At 39.5% G+C, this 18,624-nt stretch overlaps 1 protein-coding gene across 1 annotated transcript in view; it reads right to left on the minus strand.

Annotated features, from left to right (window-relative positions):
• The window catches only part of Dytn (dystrotelin), a 32,688-nt gene extending 17,124 nt beyond the window's left edge, over positions 1-15,564 (minus strand). The window contains exons 1-7 of the mRNA XM_090355214.1: positions 15,444-15,564; positions 11,950-12,151; positions 11,298-11,383; positions 10,656-10,756; positions 4,208-4,279; positions 3,856-4,019; positions 1,926-2,037 (exon numbers count right to left, since the gene is read on the minus strand). Coding sequence (XP_090211340.1) covers positions 1,926-2,037; positions 3,856-4,019; positions 4,208-4,279; positions 10,656-10,756; positions 11,298-11,383; positions 11,950-12,151; positions 15,444-15,564 — 858 coding nt within the window. The remainder of the gene's footprint in view (positions 1-1,925; positions 2,038-3,855; positions 4,020-4,207; positions 4,280-10,655; positions 10,757-11,297; positions 11,384-11,949; positions 12,152-15,443) is intronic.
• Positions 15,565-18,624: the final 3,060 nt, after the last annotated feature.

Genomic DNA, 18,624 nt, shown 5'->3' on the forward strand with positions numbered 1-18,624 from the left:
CTCACAGTGTCAGAATAACTTCTCTTCCTTAGAGTAGCCTAGTAATTGAAAGTTGTCAAGCTAGGAGGGGGAATGGAAGGGAAGTAACTCTACAGTGGCTAACATCTGGGGTTGTATATTCCTTTAAGCATTTGTTAATGACTGGTTTTATCCCTATAAAACTCATAAATATAATGCTGTATACAATGTAATAGAATTTGAGGACCACCTATAGTCACCTCACCTTAAGAACTACCAGAAAGAAACAAAGAAATGAAAGGATCTCTAGGATCTGGAAACAAGAGCTTTATCTTATGTGATTGCTGTTCTTAATGTACTACGTTATTTCTCCTCTCTTCTGTTGCCCTTTGGTTAATCTCATATTGTTACTGTATCTGACTTTGTTACCAGGTATATTGTATATACATTTATTTGTTTATTTGAAATAGGAAAGGGAAGGAGGTAAACAAGGTGATTAGAAGGTGGTGGGGTGAGGGAAATGGGGACAAAAACTTGAGAAGGGGCATAAATGTGTGAGAAGTAATCACCTACTACCTGACAAAGGTAACTGTAACCCCACTGTACATTATCCGACAATTTAAAAAAAAAAAAAAGAACTTCAACATGTAATTTAAGAAGTGGCCACACAGTGGCACTGTAACACCATTAACTAGTCTTTAGATCTAGGCTCCAGAGCCTGCTCAACAGAGTTCATGTAATTCTGCAAGGCAAAGCTCACTAGAAATTATTTGGCAAGTTCCAGGCACTTGCCCCTTGTAGACCATTTATATTAAGTAGGGAATGAAGGAAAACTGTTTTGGGTAAAAGAAATCAATCATTCTTTACGGTGTGGCATTTGAGGAGAATGCCAAGTATAAGAAACAACTTCATAGAAAATTAGTGATAACAAGATTTTGTTTTCTGGGAAAGATTAGAATGCTTTCTGCTCCAAGTGTACTATTTTATTTCCTTTTCTTCTTAGAAAGTACTAGGTTCATTTGCAGTGTATTCTCTTTAAAATGACTATTCAAAGATAAAAGATAGCTATAAAATATCGGTTCTTCTAATTTCATTTTCTCTTTGTTTCCGAAAGAAAAACAAAATACTTGCACTTTTAAATTCAGGTAAAGTCATGTAAGAATTAAAGAACTTTTCTCCAAAATGCAGTAGAAACTAGAATCTATACAACATTTTGTAAGTATCAAATCAGAGTCTCCTTTACCATTCAGACAAATTTCTAATGATTTCTTTCTCTGACTTGACATATTTTCTAATCACCTGGTATGAGCTCAATGACTAGATTGGGATTCGATTTACCTATTTCTCATTTCAAAAGCTTTTATTAAAATCTATGATGTAATGAAGGCACAGGACTGGGAATATGGCTTAGTGGTAGAGTGCTTGCCTAGCATGTATGAAGCCCTGGGTTCAATTCCTCAGGATCACATGCACAGAAAAAGCCAGAAGTGGTGCTGTGGCCAGAAGTGGTAGAGTGCTGGCCTTGAGCAAAAGAAGATCAGGGAGAGTGCCCAGGCCCTGAGTTCAAACCCCAGGGCACACACATACACTAATGCTTATCTTAAAGATTGTAAAGTACCCAGAAGCAGGATTGGAAGGCTGTTTTTCTTGTTTGTTTTGTTTTTGCCACAGTCTTGGGGACTTAACTCAGGGCCTGGGCGATGTCCTTGGGCCTTTTCAAGGCTAGAGCTCTTCCTCTTGAGCCACAGAACCATTTCTGCCTTTTTCTATATATGTGATATAGAGGAATCGAACCTAGGACTCCGTGCGTGCTAGGCATGCACTCTACCACTAGGCCACACTCCTGGCTCTGGAAGGTTTTGCGTGTGTGTGTGTGTGTGTGTGTGTGTGTGTGTGTGTGTATTCCAAGAATATATCCTGTAAGGATTTAGTTTAATGAATGCTTTCATGTGTTATGTTAGATTTACCTGAAGACGGTGTTCCGTGACAGGATGTGATGTCTGATGGGACTTGCTGTGAAGACCAGATACGAAGCACACTTGGCAGATGTCAAAATGGAGGCACTTCCGGCAGCGGTATCTGCCAGGTGAGATGGAGGCACAGTACATGCTATGAATGGATGAGCAAAGGAGCAATATTCATACTGAGGGCGACCTCTCATACCCAGAGGATGTCTGACCTAGCAAGGAAGCAGAAGCCTTCCTCCAAAGTGGATAGCCACTGTAAATGAATGAGTTTGATGTGTTTACGGAGCCGAAGAAATCATCTTGTGAAAGTTAATTTTATGAGGCATTGCTTTCATCAACTTTTATCCAACAGAAAAGGGAGAAAGGCCTAATTTATTTCTTCTGGCTCCGACCCAAATACCAACTATTTTCTATATTCAAGGTAGAGTCTGCCACAATCCTCAGAAGAGACCTTTAATTGTGTGGCCATATTTAATGTAGTTGTATAATGCTCTCTGCAATATGGACTCTAGCTTCTCTTGAAAAACTGCCAATACAATGATAGTGATCCTGTACTGGTGCATGGAGAAGGTAAATGTGGTGAAAGGAACTCCAGGAGTCCTTGGCCACTGCTATTCCTCAACATGACAACACTCTCAGGAGGTTGTGTTGAGTGGCTTCAGGAACAATTACAGTTTGAAGCACATTTCCACACTGTCTGCTTGGGTTGATGCAGTGGATTCTGTGGAAATTCTTCAGGTATGATTGCCATACTAGTGTCTTTCTATTTTGCAGAAGAGGAATCCAGAAAGATTAACTAACTTGTGCAAAGTCATATAACTAACTGATCAGGAAGCAGTAGCAGATTTCAGCTCTGGGATGCCATCCGAATTGAAACTCTGCCTTCCTGGCCTTGCACAATTTCTACATGCATTGATGTCCCAGAGTTTCATCCACCCATTAGAAACAATGACCTAGTGCCTCTTGTTTCCTTCTCTCTTCCCTAGTAATAATAATCCTAATAATCCCAACTCATCTCCTTATGGTTTAATTTAATTTATGGAAGACCTAGATCATCGTGTGTGTGTGTGTGTGTGTGTGTGTGTGTGTGTGTGTGTGTGTGTGTGTCAGAGAGAGAGAGAGAGAGAGAGAGAGAGAGAGAGAGAGAGAGAGAGAGAGAGAGAGAGAAAGAGAGAGAGAGAGAGAGAACTTACTGCACTTCCTTGTTCCTGGCTTGCTCTCTACCACTGGAACTGTGCCTCCAGACTAGCACTTTGCTAGTTAATTGGAGATGGAGTCTCACAGAAATTTCTGCCTGAGCTGTCTTTGAACTGTGGTCTTCTAGGCTTCCACCTGTCAGTGGCTAGCTTAAAGATGACCATCATCCTTAGAGCTGTGGAAAAATCAGGATTACTTGCCTCCAAATTTCCCCTTCCACTTCTCAGAGGTACTGAGTTGAGGCTTATTCTTTGGGTCCTAGACGTTGTTTTCAGTTGTCTACACAAGAGGGCAGCATAGCATTATGATTGGAGGGCAAGGACTCTGATTACCAGCCCTGCTACTGGCTAACCCTGTTGATTTTTAACATTTCTGAAAAGAGGCTAGCAAGTCTACCTTTCATTCGATATATGACCTGTTCTAAATGAAATCATCCTTGTGAACTGTTTAGCCTTCTGGTTGGTGTTGTGGGTATTTAAAAAGGTTTTCATAGAATAAAAAATACTCTTCCCTCTTAGAGAAATAAAACACATTACTGATCAGAGTATAATGTCATTGGAGGAACTCAGTATTCCATCAATTCTAGGGGAGAAAATAAATTTATTTTTAACTAGGATGCCACAGATTGGAAATGATTGAGCTTAGAAAGTAAATTAGATTCCAGGTGTGTGAGGATCTCAGAAAAGAATCTGGAGAGAGTCCGCCCACCTTGAAGCACCACGATGACCCGTACCTCAGCCCTGTGATGGGGAAGTCCCTGCAGACGCTGCACCGGGCAGGGTGGGTGTCCTGCTCAGTGGCTGACAGCCGGTGGCAGGTGGGGAGCCATAGGAGGATCAGAGGTTCTGATTGCATCCACGATAGGAATTTCTCCTCCTTAATTCCTGGGCTGAACACCTGAAAAAAAAATAGCAAGGAAAACATATTTCTAGGCAGGATCTGTACTATTGTGTTCTGGATTTATTTCTCTAAAGAGAAGAACTTTAAGACAAGTCAGAGGCAAGCGTCTGATAGTCTACTTTACATCAGTCAGGAACGCCTGCCACCCCCTCACCCTCCGCCCCGGACAGGTTCAAGGCCCTCACCCCTCGGAAACAGCTGTGGATGGCACTGTCCACTGAGCACAGCGAGCGATGCTCTCCCACCACAGTCGGGATCTGTAAGAGGCAATCTCGGGTCAGTGGTTAGGAAACAAAGAGTGAAGTGGCCCCCGGGGTCAGCAGCAGAGTGCGATAGTACTCACACTTATGGAGGCACAGGTAGGGGGTGTTTCAGTCAAATAAAAGAAATGGCTAAAGCTAGGTGCCAGTGAATCACATCTGTAATCTTTACTCAGGAGGCTGAGATCTGAGGATATTGGTTCAAAACCAGGCTGGGAAGGAAAGTCCATGATATTCTTACCTCTGATAAACTAAAAAGCCAGAACTAATGTTGTGTCTCAAGTGGTTAGAGCATTAAGCCTTGAGTACAAAAAAAGGCTCAGGAACAACACCTAGCCCCCATGTACAAGCCCCAGGAGTGGTGGGGGGAAACGTCTAGGTTTTGTGGAATGTTTGAGTTGAAGAGGAAAGAAGGAAGTTTGCAATCGGGATGACAGATTGGCAGCTTTAGTTGTGTCACACTTTATGATCTGTCAAGTTAGCATTAAACAATGATAGTGCATTAAAATGTATAGTACCTCTCTTTTGTTTAGCAGTACTGGTGATTGAACTTGGAGCTTTGTGTTTGCTTGGCAAATACTTTATCACTTGAACCATGTCCCTTCCCTAGCTCTTTTTGTTTTGGCTCATTTTTCCAGGAAGGTGCTCTTACTTTTGTCTAGAGCTAGCCTCTGACCACACTCCTACTAGTTTCAATCCTACATAGCTAGGCATAAGCCATCCACCTTTGCATGGCCCTAGTTCATAGTACTATTAAAGACTTTTCAGACATCTTATACATCATCTCATTTTACCTATTTTTTGTTGTTGATTTTTGGTCAGTTGTGGGGCCTGAAACTCTAGGCCTGAGCACACCCTCCTGAGCTCTTCGGCTCTAGGCTAGTGCTCTACCACTTGAGCTACCCTGCCACTTCTGGTTTTCTGGTGGTTAATTAGAGATAAGAATCTCATGGAGGGCCGGGAGTTTGGCCTAGTGGTTAAAGTGCTTGCCTAGTATGCATGAAGACCCGGGTTCGATTCCTCTGTACCACGTATGTAGAAAAAAGCCGGAAGTGGTGCTGAGGCTCAAGTGGTAGAGCTCTAGCCTTGAGAAAGTCCAAGGACAGTGCTCAGGCCCTGAGCTCAAGCCCAGGACTGGCAAAAAAAAAAAAAAAGAATCTCATGGACTTTTCTGCCTGGGTTGGTTTTGAACCATGATCCTCAGATTTCAGCCTCCTGAAGTAGCTAGGATTACAAGCATGAGCGACAAGTGCCTGGAAATATTTACAGTGACTCAGGGTTTGAGTCCATGGTTGGTTCCTGCAGTGTTTTGAGGCTTGATGAGGTAGAACATCTTGAAAAATAAGTGTAGTGAAGCTAAGCTTACAGCAGCCAGAAAGCAGAAGGAGTCAAGAGCCTGGGACAATATGGATCCTGAGCTTATACCTACTGTCCCAATAGACCTCCATGTCTAAAGTCTTTCACCACTTCCCAATAGCCTATTCAAATGATGCATTAGAAGTGGATTCATCCATTGATTAATCATGACCCAACTACCACTGAATAATTAGATCCACCAATTGAGAATCACACTTTTGGCACATGAGCCTTTTAAGGACCACTTTATAATTAAACTAGTTTTGGGAGCTAGAAATCAATTCACGAAGTAAGGGAGATTTGCATTCCTCTGTTCAATGCAGCACTACTTATAGTGGTCAAGACATTGATACCACCTCAGCGTCCACTGACTCTAATGAGTGAAGAAAATGGAATACATATCAAATACTGTCAAATCTTTAAGAAAAAAGGGAAGCCTGCCATGTGCTGTGACTTGGAAGCTCTTGGAAAACAATATGCTAAATGAAATCAGGCAGACACAGAAATACTGTGTGATCTTCCCTACCTGAACATTTAGAAATACAGTAGAATAGTTTCCAAGAGTTGGGTGAGTAGGCTGGGAATGTGAGGATATGTTGATCAAAGAGTATAAATCTTCAGTTCTAAGACAAATAAGCTCTGGGGATCTAATGCACAGTATGGTGAACATAGCTAATACTGTATTATTTACTTGAAATTTAAGATAGAAGCAGAGTTCAAGTGTCACCCTCCCCCATATATGCAGAGAGTAAACAGGGATGTGGCAACTTGCCATGGAATCATTACACGAATGTATACCTATGTCGAATCAATCACCTTTTTCAACCCTTCCTTCCTTCCTTCCTCCCTTCCTTCCTTCCTTCCTTCCTTCTTTTTCTGCCTTTTATTTTCTCTCTCCCTTTCTTTCTCCACCCTTTTTCCCTTCCTTCCTTGCTTTTCTTTCCATCTTTCCTCTTTCTTTTTCATCTCTCCCTTCCTTCCTTCTTTCCTTCCTTCCTAACTTCCTCCCTTACTTCTTTTTTCCTCTTTTGTCCTTCTCCCTCCTCTTCCTCTGTTTCTTTTTTTCTTTTTTGCTGAGACAAGGTCTTGCCATATTATTGAGACTGGCATCTACAAGTATTTATCACCACACCTAGCTTACATCTTGAATATGCATAACTTTTATTTGTCAATTAAATATTTTTTTAAAAAAATGAATGACTGAAAGGATGATAGAAATTTGGCGCTTCTCAAAGTAAAAAATCAAGTTAACTGCACAATTAACTGCCCAACTCACTGCAGAAAACTTTAGTCTTTGTGGATGTTTTTCTGCAAAGCTTTTTAACCCCCAAATTTGGTGATTCCTATCTCCTGTTCAGTCACCATAAAGAGTTTAATTAAAGGACTAAGCAATTCTTTTGACTTTCAAAATGACACGAGCATGGCTCTAATATTACTTCTATGCACTGAAATGTGTATCTGTCACCTTCATTTCTTCCCATTTAGTCTGAGTGCCAGCTTCACATCTCATGTCTTCTGCAGTTCAGGCTGTTAGCAGGCATTGCCTGCAAGCTCAAAAGTCATCTCAAAGAACTCCCTGCTGAGAATAAACATTCTTCTAATCAGGAAAGTGGCACTTAGAACCTCACTGCTGATAATTAGCCAGGCTGAAGTCAACAAACATTTGTGTAAGAGTGACAGGATGGCTTGTACTTTAAATTGATAACAACCCTGTCACCAGCAGAATATAAGTAACTACTCCCTGTGTTATTTGACACATACATATGTGTGTATGTATATATGCATATATGTGCATATATATATATATAAAATCATTCATCTTTTGGCTCCTGAATTCTGAGAAACTACTGTATCACACTATACTTCTGATAGGAATTTAATTTTATTTGTAAGATAAGGGAGGTAGATAACATAGGCCCAACTCACTACCTTTATGATTCTAGTGAAAACATTTCTGTAAACTGCCTTATTTTATTTTGATTTTTTTCAATTATATTTTTATGAACTCCAAGGTTTGCAGTTCACTGCGTCAATTTATTGTAGAGTGTTTTAACTTCCATTTTTGCCTTCAACAAATGCATTAAGATTTTTGTGGATTAATTGCCCATTTGACTAATTTCTTGCAGGTGTTCCATGGAAGCACTAAACATGGCTGGATGACATGCTGGCTCAGGCAGAATGGCACTTGAAATGATAATTAGGATTCTTAAGGGAGGAGTTGAATCACACAGTAGGGGCTGGAATTTTCTGTGGGAATCCATCTTTGAGTCCATAATGGCAGTCAAGAGGATGATAATTTGCTATGCAAATCTCCTCAACTGTCCCAATAGCTTACTCAGAATCATGCTAATAAATGGGCATGGAGGGTAGGTGTTTGGAGATTGCTACAGGAGCTGCCATTTCAGCAGCTCATTGACCTTAGTTTGGAACAAGGGCAGATTTTTTTAAAGACCTATTGGACTGAGTTAGCCTGAAAACAGTAGCAGTAGTCAGGAGGGAACCACAAGATTGTAAAGGAAAGGAAAGTGTCCTGTATGTAGCCTAGCTCTTTTCATCACCTCCTCCACTTAATATGCTATTGTTCCTTGCCTGATTGTATAGATGGAGGAATAAATTATGCTATGCTCTCTGGATTTCCACTTAAGTTATGGAAGGGATACCATGAGGAATATGAAATTGTTCTTCCTGGCTTCTTCAGTAGATCTCAATCTACTACTTGGGTTTTGAGATATGAGGTTGAGATCATGTGCAATGTGGCTCTCTGAGCCATGCCTGAGAATCAATTCTATGCGATGTTGCAACCACCAGAATACTCGCTAGTATCTACGCTTCACCTATTAGCCTTATAAAAATGTTTAAGTCATCACTTTATTTAAGAAATATGAACATCTTGGAGGAAAGAGGAGAGCAAGATGGCAGCAACGGACTTTCCAGTAATTTTTCACCCCAGCAAAAACATCAATCTGAATAACTCCCTTCTCAAAGATGTGATAAAGAAAGAAACCAAGTGATCAAAGTATTGGGCTATAACATAATAAGAAAAGACCTACTGGGGCCGGGAGTTTGGCCTAGTGGTAGAGTGCTTGCCTAGCATGCACGAAGACCCGGGTTCGATTCTTCGGTACCACATACTTAGAAAAAGCCAGAAGTGATGCTGAGGCTCAATTGGTAGAGTTCTAGCCTTGAGAAAAATCTAAGGACAGTGCTCAGGCCCTGAGCTTAAGTCCAGGACTGGCAAAAAAAAAAAAAAAGACCTACTGAAGAAGCCAGGATAAACGGTTTCATATTGCTCATGTCATTCCTTCCATAACTTAAGGCAGAGAGCTGCTAAGCAAGGTATCATTTGCTCGGGAGAAAGAGAAAGTAAATGTAATAGTTTGCATTAGACCCCAGGCTCCGTATAGTAAAATCTAGTACCAAGAGACACCCATAACTTCTGACTCCAGGTTGGTACCTGTGGATTGAACTTAGAATTTGTACACAGGTTCACTGTTGAAGGATATTCTAAGAGATAAGTTACAATAACAGAAAGCTGATTAACATAAGGTGACACATTTTGGAAAGTCTGTGGCTCAGTGCACAGGAGAGACAGAGTTGACCATCATAAATTACAAAAATCAGTTGGGATGTGATTGTAAAGATCAGGCTAATAAAAGGAATGTAAATTAAAACAACATTGAGGCCTGGAGTTTGGCCTACTGGTAGAGTGCTTGCCTAGCATGCATGAAGACCAGGGTTTGATTCCTTGGTACCATATACATAGAAAAGCCGGAAGTGGTGCTGTGGCTCAACTGGTAGAGTGCTGGCCATGAGGAAAGCCCAAGGACAGTGCTCAGGCCCTGAGATCAAGCCCCAGGACTTGCAAAAACAAAACAAAACATTGATAATCCCCTCACCCCACTTAGAATGGCCATTATCAAGAAAGCTAACAATAACAGATGCTGGTGGGGATGTGGCCAAAAGGGAGCATTACTACACTGATGGTGGGAATGTAAACTTGTTCAACTACTTTGGAAAGCAGTATGGTGGTTCCTCAAACAACTAAACATGGAGTTTCCCTATTACCCAGCAATTCCACTCCTGGGTATTTATCCAACTGCAAATTGGCCACACTAAAGCTACCAGGACAACCATGTTCATTGCAACATTTTTTTACTGTAGACAAGATAGGGAATCAACCCTGAAGCCCCTCAGTGGATGAGTGGGTTAAAGAAAATGTGGCATATACACATAATGGGATCCCATGCTTCCATCAAAAAGAATAATATTGCATCATTTATAAGGAAATAGAAAGACTTGGAAAAATCATATTGAGTGAAGTAAGTCAGACCCAATGAGACAGAAGATTGTGTGGTTCTCCTCATTTATTGTAACTAGAATGTGCCTACAAGTAAACATTTGGACATGATAAATTAACATTGACATGGTGAGACCAAAGGAAGAAGTTCTCAGGAGATCACAAGGGCTCAATAGCTGTATGTGTATATGATCATATAAAATTATATTTATCGAAATGAATTCCAAGAAATGGAAACAAGAGGTTTTATATTACTTTGCTTTTTGTTTTGTTTTTCTCCTTTTGTCACTGTTTTTGATTTCTGTACCTTTTGTCTTGTTTTCAGGTTTGTCAGTTTTTGTAAGGATAAGGGGGAGCACAGAAATGAAGAGACAAAGGGTGAATGAATTCAGCAGTGAAACTCACTAGACACTAGGTGAAAATGAACTATACAACTTGTGGGGGAGAGAGGAGAAAACCTGGAAGAGATGAGGGAAGAGCTAACACCGTTCAAAAAGAAATGTATTCACTACCTCACTTATTTAACTAATACCTGTGTAATCACTTTTATAATAACAATAAAAATAAAAATAAAGTTAAAAAATCAGGCTAAAGTTAATGAGAGCCTGTACTGAGCAACTGGAATGAAGGGGACAAAGTCGAGTTGACACTGTAAAAGACACTTCAGTAGTATGGTGGCTAATAAAGCTAACAAGAATTAGAATTGCTCTCAGGATTTACCTGCTGTATATCCATTAGTAGGTTTCTCAAAATCCTTCGAGTCATGCGTGGCCCAGAATCATAGCCTTTCTTGTTATTGTGTGCATACAGTTGAAAAAGAGCTAGACACATAAGGGGGAAAGAAAGCTTTAAGTTAAGCTACTAATGTCTTTGATACCTATGTGCTTTGGGTTGTTTGTGATTATGAAGGAAATGGAAGATATATGTTCTCAATTTGTTGCTTGTCTTTTTTTGAAGGTCTCCCAATTCATGTCATTGGATAACTAAGGAGAAGCTATTTACATTTCAGCATCTGGGTAATATAAGACTTCTGTTGTGACGGCTGGTAAATGATAATATGAGGATCATTCCAGCCTTTAAAGAACAATAACTAGTACTTTGCAGGGTAGTCCCTAAAATCATAAGTAGGCAAGACAACCAAGTTAACATGTAATTCAAAAGCACAGATTTCCCAAATCAAACAATTGGAAATCTTCATAACCTTAAACAATTAAATTAAAATAAAACCAAACCAGTCACACAGGGAGCACATGCCCAAACCCAGAGTGACTGTAAGAGGGGCAGAAAGGTGGGTGGAGAGGATAATGCTTTGCTGATTGGGGCTGAGGCCACTGCTGGAGCACACAGACCTCCTCAGGTTACCTCTGGATTTTGTAAGAGGGCTATCCCCGGAGAGCACAATGAGCGCAGCAGCCACCGGCAGAAGCTTCAGAAAGCCCGATCCTGTGCTGCGTGATAACAAATACCAGGGATAAGAATAGGAAAGGCAAGGTTATCAAAAGATGTTGATCAAAACCATACCTATTCATGGAACTTGCTCACAGTGCCCTATAATGTCTAACTGTTCATGGCTTCTTTTTCTGTATCTGGATTTGACAGGAGAAAGGATTAGATCCAAAATGTTTCATTATTTATTTATTCCTTTATATTTCATTCATTCATTCATTCATTCAATAAATAGTTTTCAGATGCCTCTCTGTGGTAAGTTCAGTCAGGGCCTGGGGGTGTAGGAGTTGACCCTATCTGAAAGGAGCAGATAATTTCCAGATGAGATATGAATTTGCATAAGATAAATAGTAACATGGAATTCATGGGTCGTTTGTATTACTGATACACATTTACCTCTTTTGTTCTCTACCTGAATGAGTAATGAGTATGTTTAAAATTTCTTATACATTATATACATTATCAAATACTGCAGGCAAACAGAAGCTAGAAGCAATGCTGTATGTCATTAACCACTGGCAAGTCAACCCTGTTCCTGGAGGCCAGAGTGAAGTACCCACATCCTCACCTGTCATACATCGCCATGAGAAGGCTCAAAGTGAGTTCTGGAGCTCTGGGATGCACCTGGCCTGGTTTTCCAACCTTGACTTTCTGAAACAATTCTTGAAGCTCCTTAAAAAGTTGATGTACAGAAAGAGAGCACTCCCTGGATTCTGGAAACCTTGGACGAAGTAGGACCTGCTGAATCTGGGAGCTGTCCATCAAGTCCACTGCAGAAAGCAAATGAAGGCTTGGTCCTTATTTTCTGATGATAATAAATGGCTTCAAATAAAGCAGGTGTCTCCCAGTGTTTAAGCAAAGCTGTCTTCTTATGGTAGCTATTTTTCTCAAAGGGAATGAAATATGGCCACTATTTAGATACATATATTTTGCATGTAATCCGAGTATTGCTATTCTGACAGCCAATTTGATTTGGGAAAAGTGCATCTGTTAACAAAGCGTTGAAATATTATAGCCAGTGTAATAATTTTCAGTGTGCTCTTTTATAGAATGAAGTGAAAAGAAGGTGAAGTGAGAAGCTAGAGAAATAAGCATTCTAAGGCAGCTAAAGTATCATGATGATCAGTTGAGAAAAAAAATCCATATTTGTATGCCACATTAACTGGACTGAACCAATTGCTTTTCCATGTTCAAATACAGCTTCTCTTGTCTGCTGTTTGGCTTCGGAAGGAAAGCTCATGGTTTCGGATGCTGTAGCCATAGTTAGGAAAGTCCAGGGCTCTTTTTTTTTTTTTTTTTTTGTCTTTACCATCCCTCTTCTTTTTTTTTTTTAGTTTTATTTTTTTATTGTAATTAGTAAAAGGGTTACATGATATTTGCTAGATAGAAGGTGCATTAATTCACATACATTGATACCCTTTCACATGTCTTGGTACCCGTTTCCCTCCCCCCCACACCCCACACCCGTCTTGGTTTTCCCCCCTTCCCTATCAAATTTCAAATATCCAAATACAAATAAATTCAATATATCAGATAACAAAGTGAGATACTATACCAATATGAGATAACCAAGGGACAGCAAAGGAGATGAGAGACAACATAGTACATTAAGGACAACAATCATTCATTATATGGCTTTTGTTTCACTCTCCTCCAGGGCTCTTTTTAAAAGCAGTTGCTGGGTTATCAGACACTTGGGGCCCTTACCCTTGGCTCAGCAATATTATTATTAGTATTCTTTTGTCAGTTCTGGGCTTGATCTCAGGGCCTGATCACTGTCCTTGGGCTTTCCTCAAGGCTAGCACTCTACCCCTTGAGCCACAGCATCACTTCCAGCTTTTCTATGTATGAGGTAGTGAGGAACTGAACCTGGGTCTTCATGCATACTAGGTAAGCACTCTACCACTAGGCCAAACTCCCGGCCCAGCAATATTATTTTTTAATCTTGGTTCCATTAATTTCATTAGCTAGAGACAGCACTTAATAAAGATAGAGTTACTTTTTAAAAGAAAGCAATGCTTTTATCCTTTTATATATGTATTTCCACCATGTTCTCCCTAATTTTTTTACAAAGCAATAAACAGGAAGAAGAATGACACGAGCTACACCCTATGTACGTTCCCTATGAACAGGGATGGCAGACAGAATTAACAATCACCCTCTATGTCATCTGAGAGGCAGGAATGTTGTGGGTCCTGTGGCCTGTGAAATGATAAAACCCAGCACCTCTCTGCACGTCATAAATCACCCTCACAGATAAAGAATCTAGCAAGTGAAATAAAAATTTGTTTTCTTATATTGCTTTTAAGAGGTGAATTTAAAGAATGGAGTAAGTTTTCAGGAATGTGACTTAAAAATCTGGGCAAAGGTGGTAGAGGATGTTAACTCTTGGGTCGTTATTCCATCACGAACCCTATCATAGGGGCCTGACACTCTGAACACAGGGAGGTTCCTGTCTTTTGCTGAGAATTCTGTACTACTGCAAATCAGATAAAGGCACAGCCCATTCATCCTACTGCCAGCTCTAGTCTCCAGATCCTGCTACTTGGCACTTAGGGGATGCTTTTTCTTTTCTTTTCTTTTTTCTTTCTTTTCCTCTCTTTGTCTCTGTCTCTTGCTTTCTCTATATTTCTCGCCTCTCCCACCCCCCTCTCTCTCTCAAATCCCTGGAGATTCATAACTTTCTCTATTTCCCCTCAAATGTTTGCTTGGATATCTTTACTAGGTAGAATATTAAACCACTGAATTCTACGTACTTTTAACATTCTCCTTGAGTAACATTCTCCACTTTCATTTTTGATGCCAGAAATAACAGAAAGCTTAAAAATGTGCATTCTCCATTTGTGCTGTTGTACATTTCTACACATTAATTATGGGGACTTTGGTGAACTTTTACTGCTAATGTTCCTTCATGGAAGACTCTCTAGGAAAGGGGCATAATGGAGGAGACATTTTTAATAAGCACAAGGAGATTTTTACTTATCCTTGAAATAATAAACACAAGGTTGTGAGTTTTGTCTAGAGTAGTGATTAAAAAAAACAAAATAAAACATCTTGCAAAGCCCAAGTCCCCTCTTCAGAAGAACCTGGTACTATGGTATACTATGGAAGATGGAGTTGTTCTTCTTGAAGACATTGTCTTTGCCCAATCCCTCCACCACCCCCCCCTTTCTGACTACATCCCTTCTTCCCATTTTCTATTCCTATTGGGCCCTACCTCACACCATATACTTTTGAAGCACTGTATAAAGACTGTTAGTCTATAAAATTTATTGAGTAGAAGAAAAATGCAAAAAAAGATGACTAGCCTTTAGTGGAAGTGTCATACAAATAACCTATTTTAAGTCTGATATAAATGTCAGAAGCATTTTACATGAAGTACACAAACAAAACATAGGAGCCATTAGTGACTTTGGAAAGGCTGAGTGTCTTAGTTTTCAAGAATAAATCCAACTCACTTCATTTTGGACAATTTTTTGCAAGACAGACTTTTTGGAATGTTGAATTTTTATTTGGCATTTATGATATCACTTTATTTTTGCCTAGCTATCAATAGGAGGGGAAAGAAACCTCACTGCACTCAATCAGATAGAAATTAGATCCAAAACAGCAGTTCACAGGGAAGTCTCCAGACACTTTCAAGAGTTTGGCCCATGTATTAGTCATTAGAACCTACATTAGAACCTACATTAGACCTACAGGTTCAGTTACAGACAAGAGGTGCAAATCAAAAGTTTAAATTTTATATGACAGAAGGTTATATTGATAACCTTAAAGGGAAGTTTAAAAATGTGTTTAGATGCCACATAAAGAAAATACAAGATTGTCAAAGTTATTACTCACATTTTGTATTTTCCATTATACTGTGGGCTGAAGGCTTAAAGTGTTTGTTCTGTCCCCTCTCTGTTATCTTGTCTATTTCCAATGGGCAAATGCACCCACCCAGCCTTTCAGAGCCCAGTGGATACTTGCATGGGGCAAGTTCTGTCTTTTTCTATGATGTTTACATTACACATTCTCAGGTATGATTATTTCACGCATTTCCAGGGTGTTTGTACTTACATTGGCACAGAGTTTGCACTGATCTTAGTTTGAAGGCTGTTCTATAAACAGAATTTTCAATACTGTTAAGAGCACCTGCAAAACAAAACAACAACAACAACAACAACAAAACATGACACATCATCCGTGAAGCACTACCCACTGTAAATCCCATATCCTGGAAAGGAATCTTAGTGCTCACATAGCCCTTCTTTATTTTGCAGATGGGAAAGGCAAGATAGAGAGCATTCTTTTTCATTTGGAAAAAAATAATAATGACCGTAGAGATTACCCTCCAAATCCACCAAATACAGGAGTTCAGCAAAAAGTGGAGAGTGTTCCTGCACTTACCGCCCCACTTTCTACACGAGAATGTACTAACATTGTGATAAAACAGGACAAGATAGAGAATACATACTTTTACATATATACGTACTTTATGCATACCTGAAAAATATGCCAAAGCTATCCACTCACTCATGAATTTGGCAAATATTTATTGAGCTCTTACTATTTCTAATATGATTCTAAATCTTTGACATTTAGTAAGCAATTAACTAAGATGATAAAAATCCTTGTCTTTGTTGGGTGTAGCAGTGTATGCCTATAACCCTTACACTTTGAAGAGCGAGGAAGGAAGATTGGGAGTTCAAGGCCAGCCTGAGCTATTTCATACCCTGTCTCGTCCACATTAACAATAATAACAAACCTCCTTCTGGTGGAATTTAGCTTCTTGTATCACTGTCCACCAAGTTATTAGCAGTAGGCTTATCTCAGTGCTTAAATTATTAGTGTTTTCATTTATTTGCTTTCTACCTGTCACTGTTACTCAAATTCATCAACAAATAGGACAGATTGCTCTTATAATTAAGACAAACTCTTAGTATATTTTATTTTGAGTTAACACCACCAACATCACAGGCACAAGGCTAGCATTTCTGAGCACTTCCCAGGCATATTTTGGTGGAGAGGAGAGGGAAAGAAAGTAGAGAAAAGAGATCTGGAGACATCTTTGACTAGTTCAATTGCTTCCTTTCTTCTTGTGGGGAGATTAGTTTCCTTATTATCGTCAGTTTTTTCCGTTAAATATATATATATACATATATATGGATTATAATGCATCTTTTTGTGATACTTTTATGGCTTAAATAAGAAAATGTAGTTATTATACTTACAAAACTCTATTACTTCCTCTAGTATCCTTAACTTAAATTTATTTTATAAATGCCTTAAATGTAATGACCAATTAGTTTGAGAGAATGATTTCACAACAGAGACTTTTGTTTTCATTTTCTTTTTTTTTTTCTCCATCGTGGGACTTGAACTCTGGGCCTGAGCGATGTCCCTGAGCTCTTCAGCTCAAGGTTACTGTTCTACTATGAGCCACAGCGCCACTTCCGGTTTTCTGGTGATTAATTGGAGATAAGACTCATGGACTTTTCAGTGCTTAGGCTGGCTTTGAACTGCTATCCTCAGATCTTAGCCCCTTGAGTAGCTAGGATTACAAGTGTGAGCCACCGCACCCTGTGAGGCTTTGGTTTTCTAAAACCAAAATGATCAGTCTTCATATCTTAACAAGTAAGCAGAATGACTTATATGGCTAAGTCCTTGAACTCTGCCATCTTATATTTGTGGCACATTTCAGTTCAGACTTGCTATATTTTAAGTGCTCAATAGTCATGTGTAGCTAGTGGCTAAGTATTGATTTCCCCAGCTTTAGAGAATATTGGAAGTCTCCAATTTTTGATTTTGCATCTGGAGTCATAGTTGATAGTTGGGCTATGTTTGAGATTTAGAAGTTATTGGTTTGGGGCAATTCCCTGCCCATCAACTAGATTACTGGAGTTTATCAAGTAAAGAGAAAACCAGGCTAAGTAACAGCACTGTGAGGAACATAATAGTTTAGGTAGTTAAGTAGAAAGAGAAACCTAAGAGGAAGCTTGAGAAAGAAAAGGCAAAGAAAGAGGAAAGGTGAAGGTCAAGAAGAGGAGTTTTAGAAAGCAGAACAAGCTAGTAATTCAAAAAACCTGAAAACCACAAGAAGGCCAAACATGGGATTAAAAAGGTCCTACCTTCTTAAAAACAATTAACTTGATTATTGCAATTCTTTATAATAGTGGATTCAGTGTCACAGGTATAAACATCAAGTTGCATAGTATTGAGCAAGAAAACCTATAAACAGAAAACCTTTCTGACACCTGTAGTCTGAGGTGCTGATGAAAGAACCATATAAAAAGAACACAGAATGAGACTCTGTTTTCAAAGGCCAGAAGCACTTGAGGAATGCACATCAGAGAGAAGGAGCTAGGAGAGGCAAAGAGGTCATGGATTCAGAAAATGGGGAATCCAGATAGTATTTGAGATAGCAGTCTCTCACAAAGAGTCCATGATTCTCTCAGTCAGTCAGGCTACAGTCAGTTTTCTTATAATGAACCAGGACATTCTAGAAGTGGTAATTTCAAGTGTTCCATATCCAATGAGATGGGCCCAGGCCTGCCAAGCAACATTGCATCCATCCTTGTGGGCACATAACATGCCAAAGGAACGCTGGAGTTGAACTTAGAATTGTGGATTGGCACAATAGTCATTGTCTTATGGGGTGTGAATCTTGAAATCAACATACAAGTAGCTCAGGGAAAGACTTTGAGGCTAGAAATCACACTGGCTTGAGGCTAGGATGAAGAGGTAATGCTTCTGTGACCATTCTGTGTATCCAAAGGTCCACGCTTTAAAAAAAAATTCATGGGGAGATCTAGCAGCTAATTTGAATTTAAGGAGCCATCTTTGAAGTTTACTCCACTGAGTCCTGAGTATAAGAGAACCTATGCTTTCATTTATTGGTGAGTACAAAGCCAAGACAAACATGGCCCAAAAAGTTAAAGATTGGAGAAAGACTCATTAGCTGCAACAAGAAGTACAGTAACAATTTGTTTCCAAAGCAATGCATTTTTTGAACAAAGGAAGCATGAGGATTTTATTGAGTGAGTCAATACATATTCATATAAGAAATCACCATATGGGAGGGAAGGCCTTATTGTTTTTCTGTAATTTGCTCTAATTCCCTTGCTATTGAATATGTCTTTGTATCTTAAAAATACTTAGTTTCAAGAGAAGAACCCAATGTCAGGAGATGGGAGAACTCAGAGACACCTTTGTCTCCTGAAGGAGAAGACCAAATTAGGAAAAGGCATAATAATGTGTA

This window comes from Megascapheus bottae, chromosome 21 (genome assembly GCF_031878675.1).
Source record: "Megascapheus bottae isolate mThoBot1 chromosome 21, mThoBot2.hap1, whole genome shotgun sequence".
In the NCBI taxonomy this organism is placed as follows: Eukaryota; Metazoa; Chordata; class Mammalia; order Rodentia; family Geomyidae; genus Megascapheus; species Megascapheus bottae.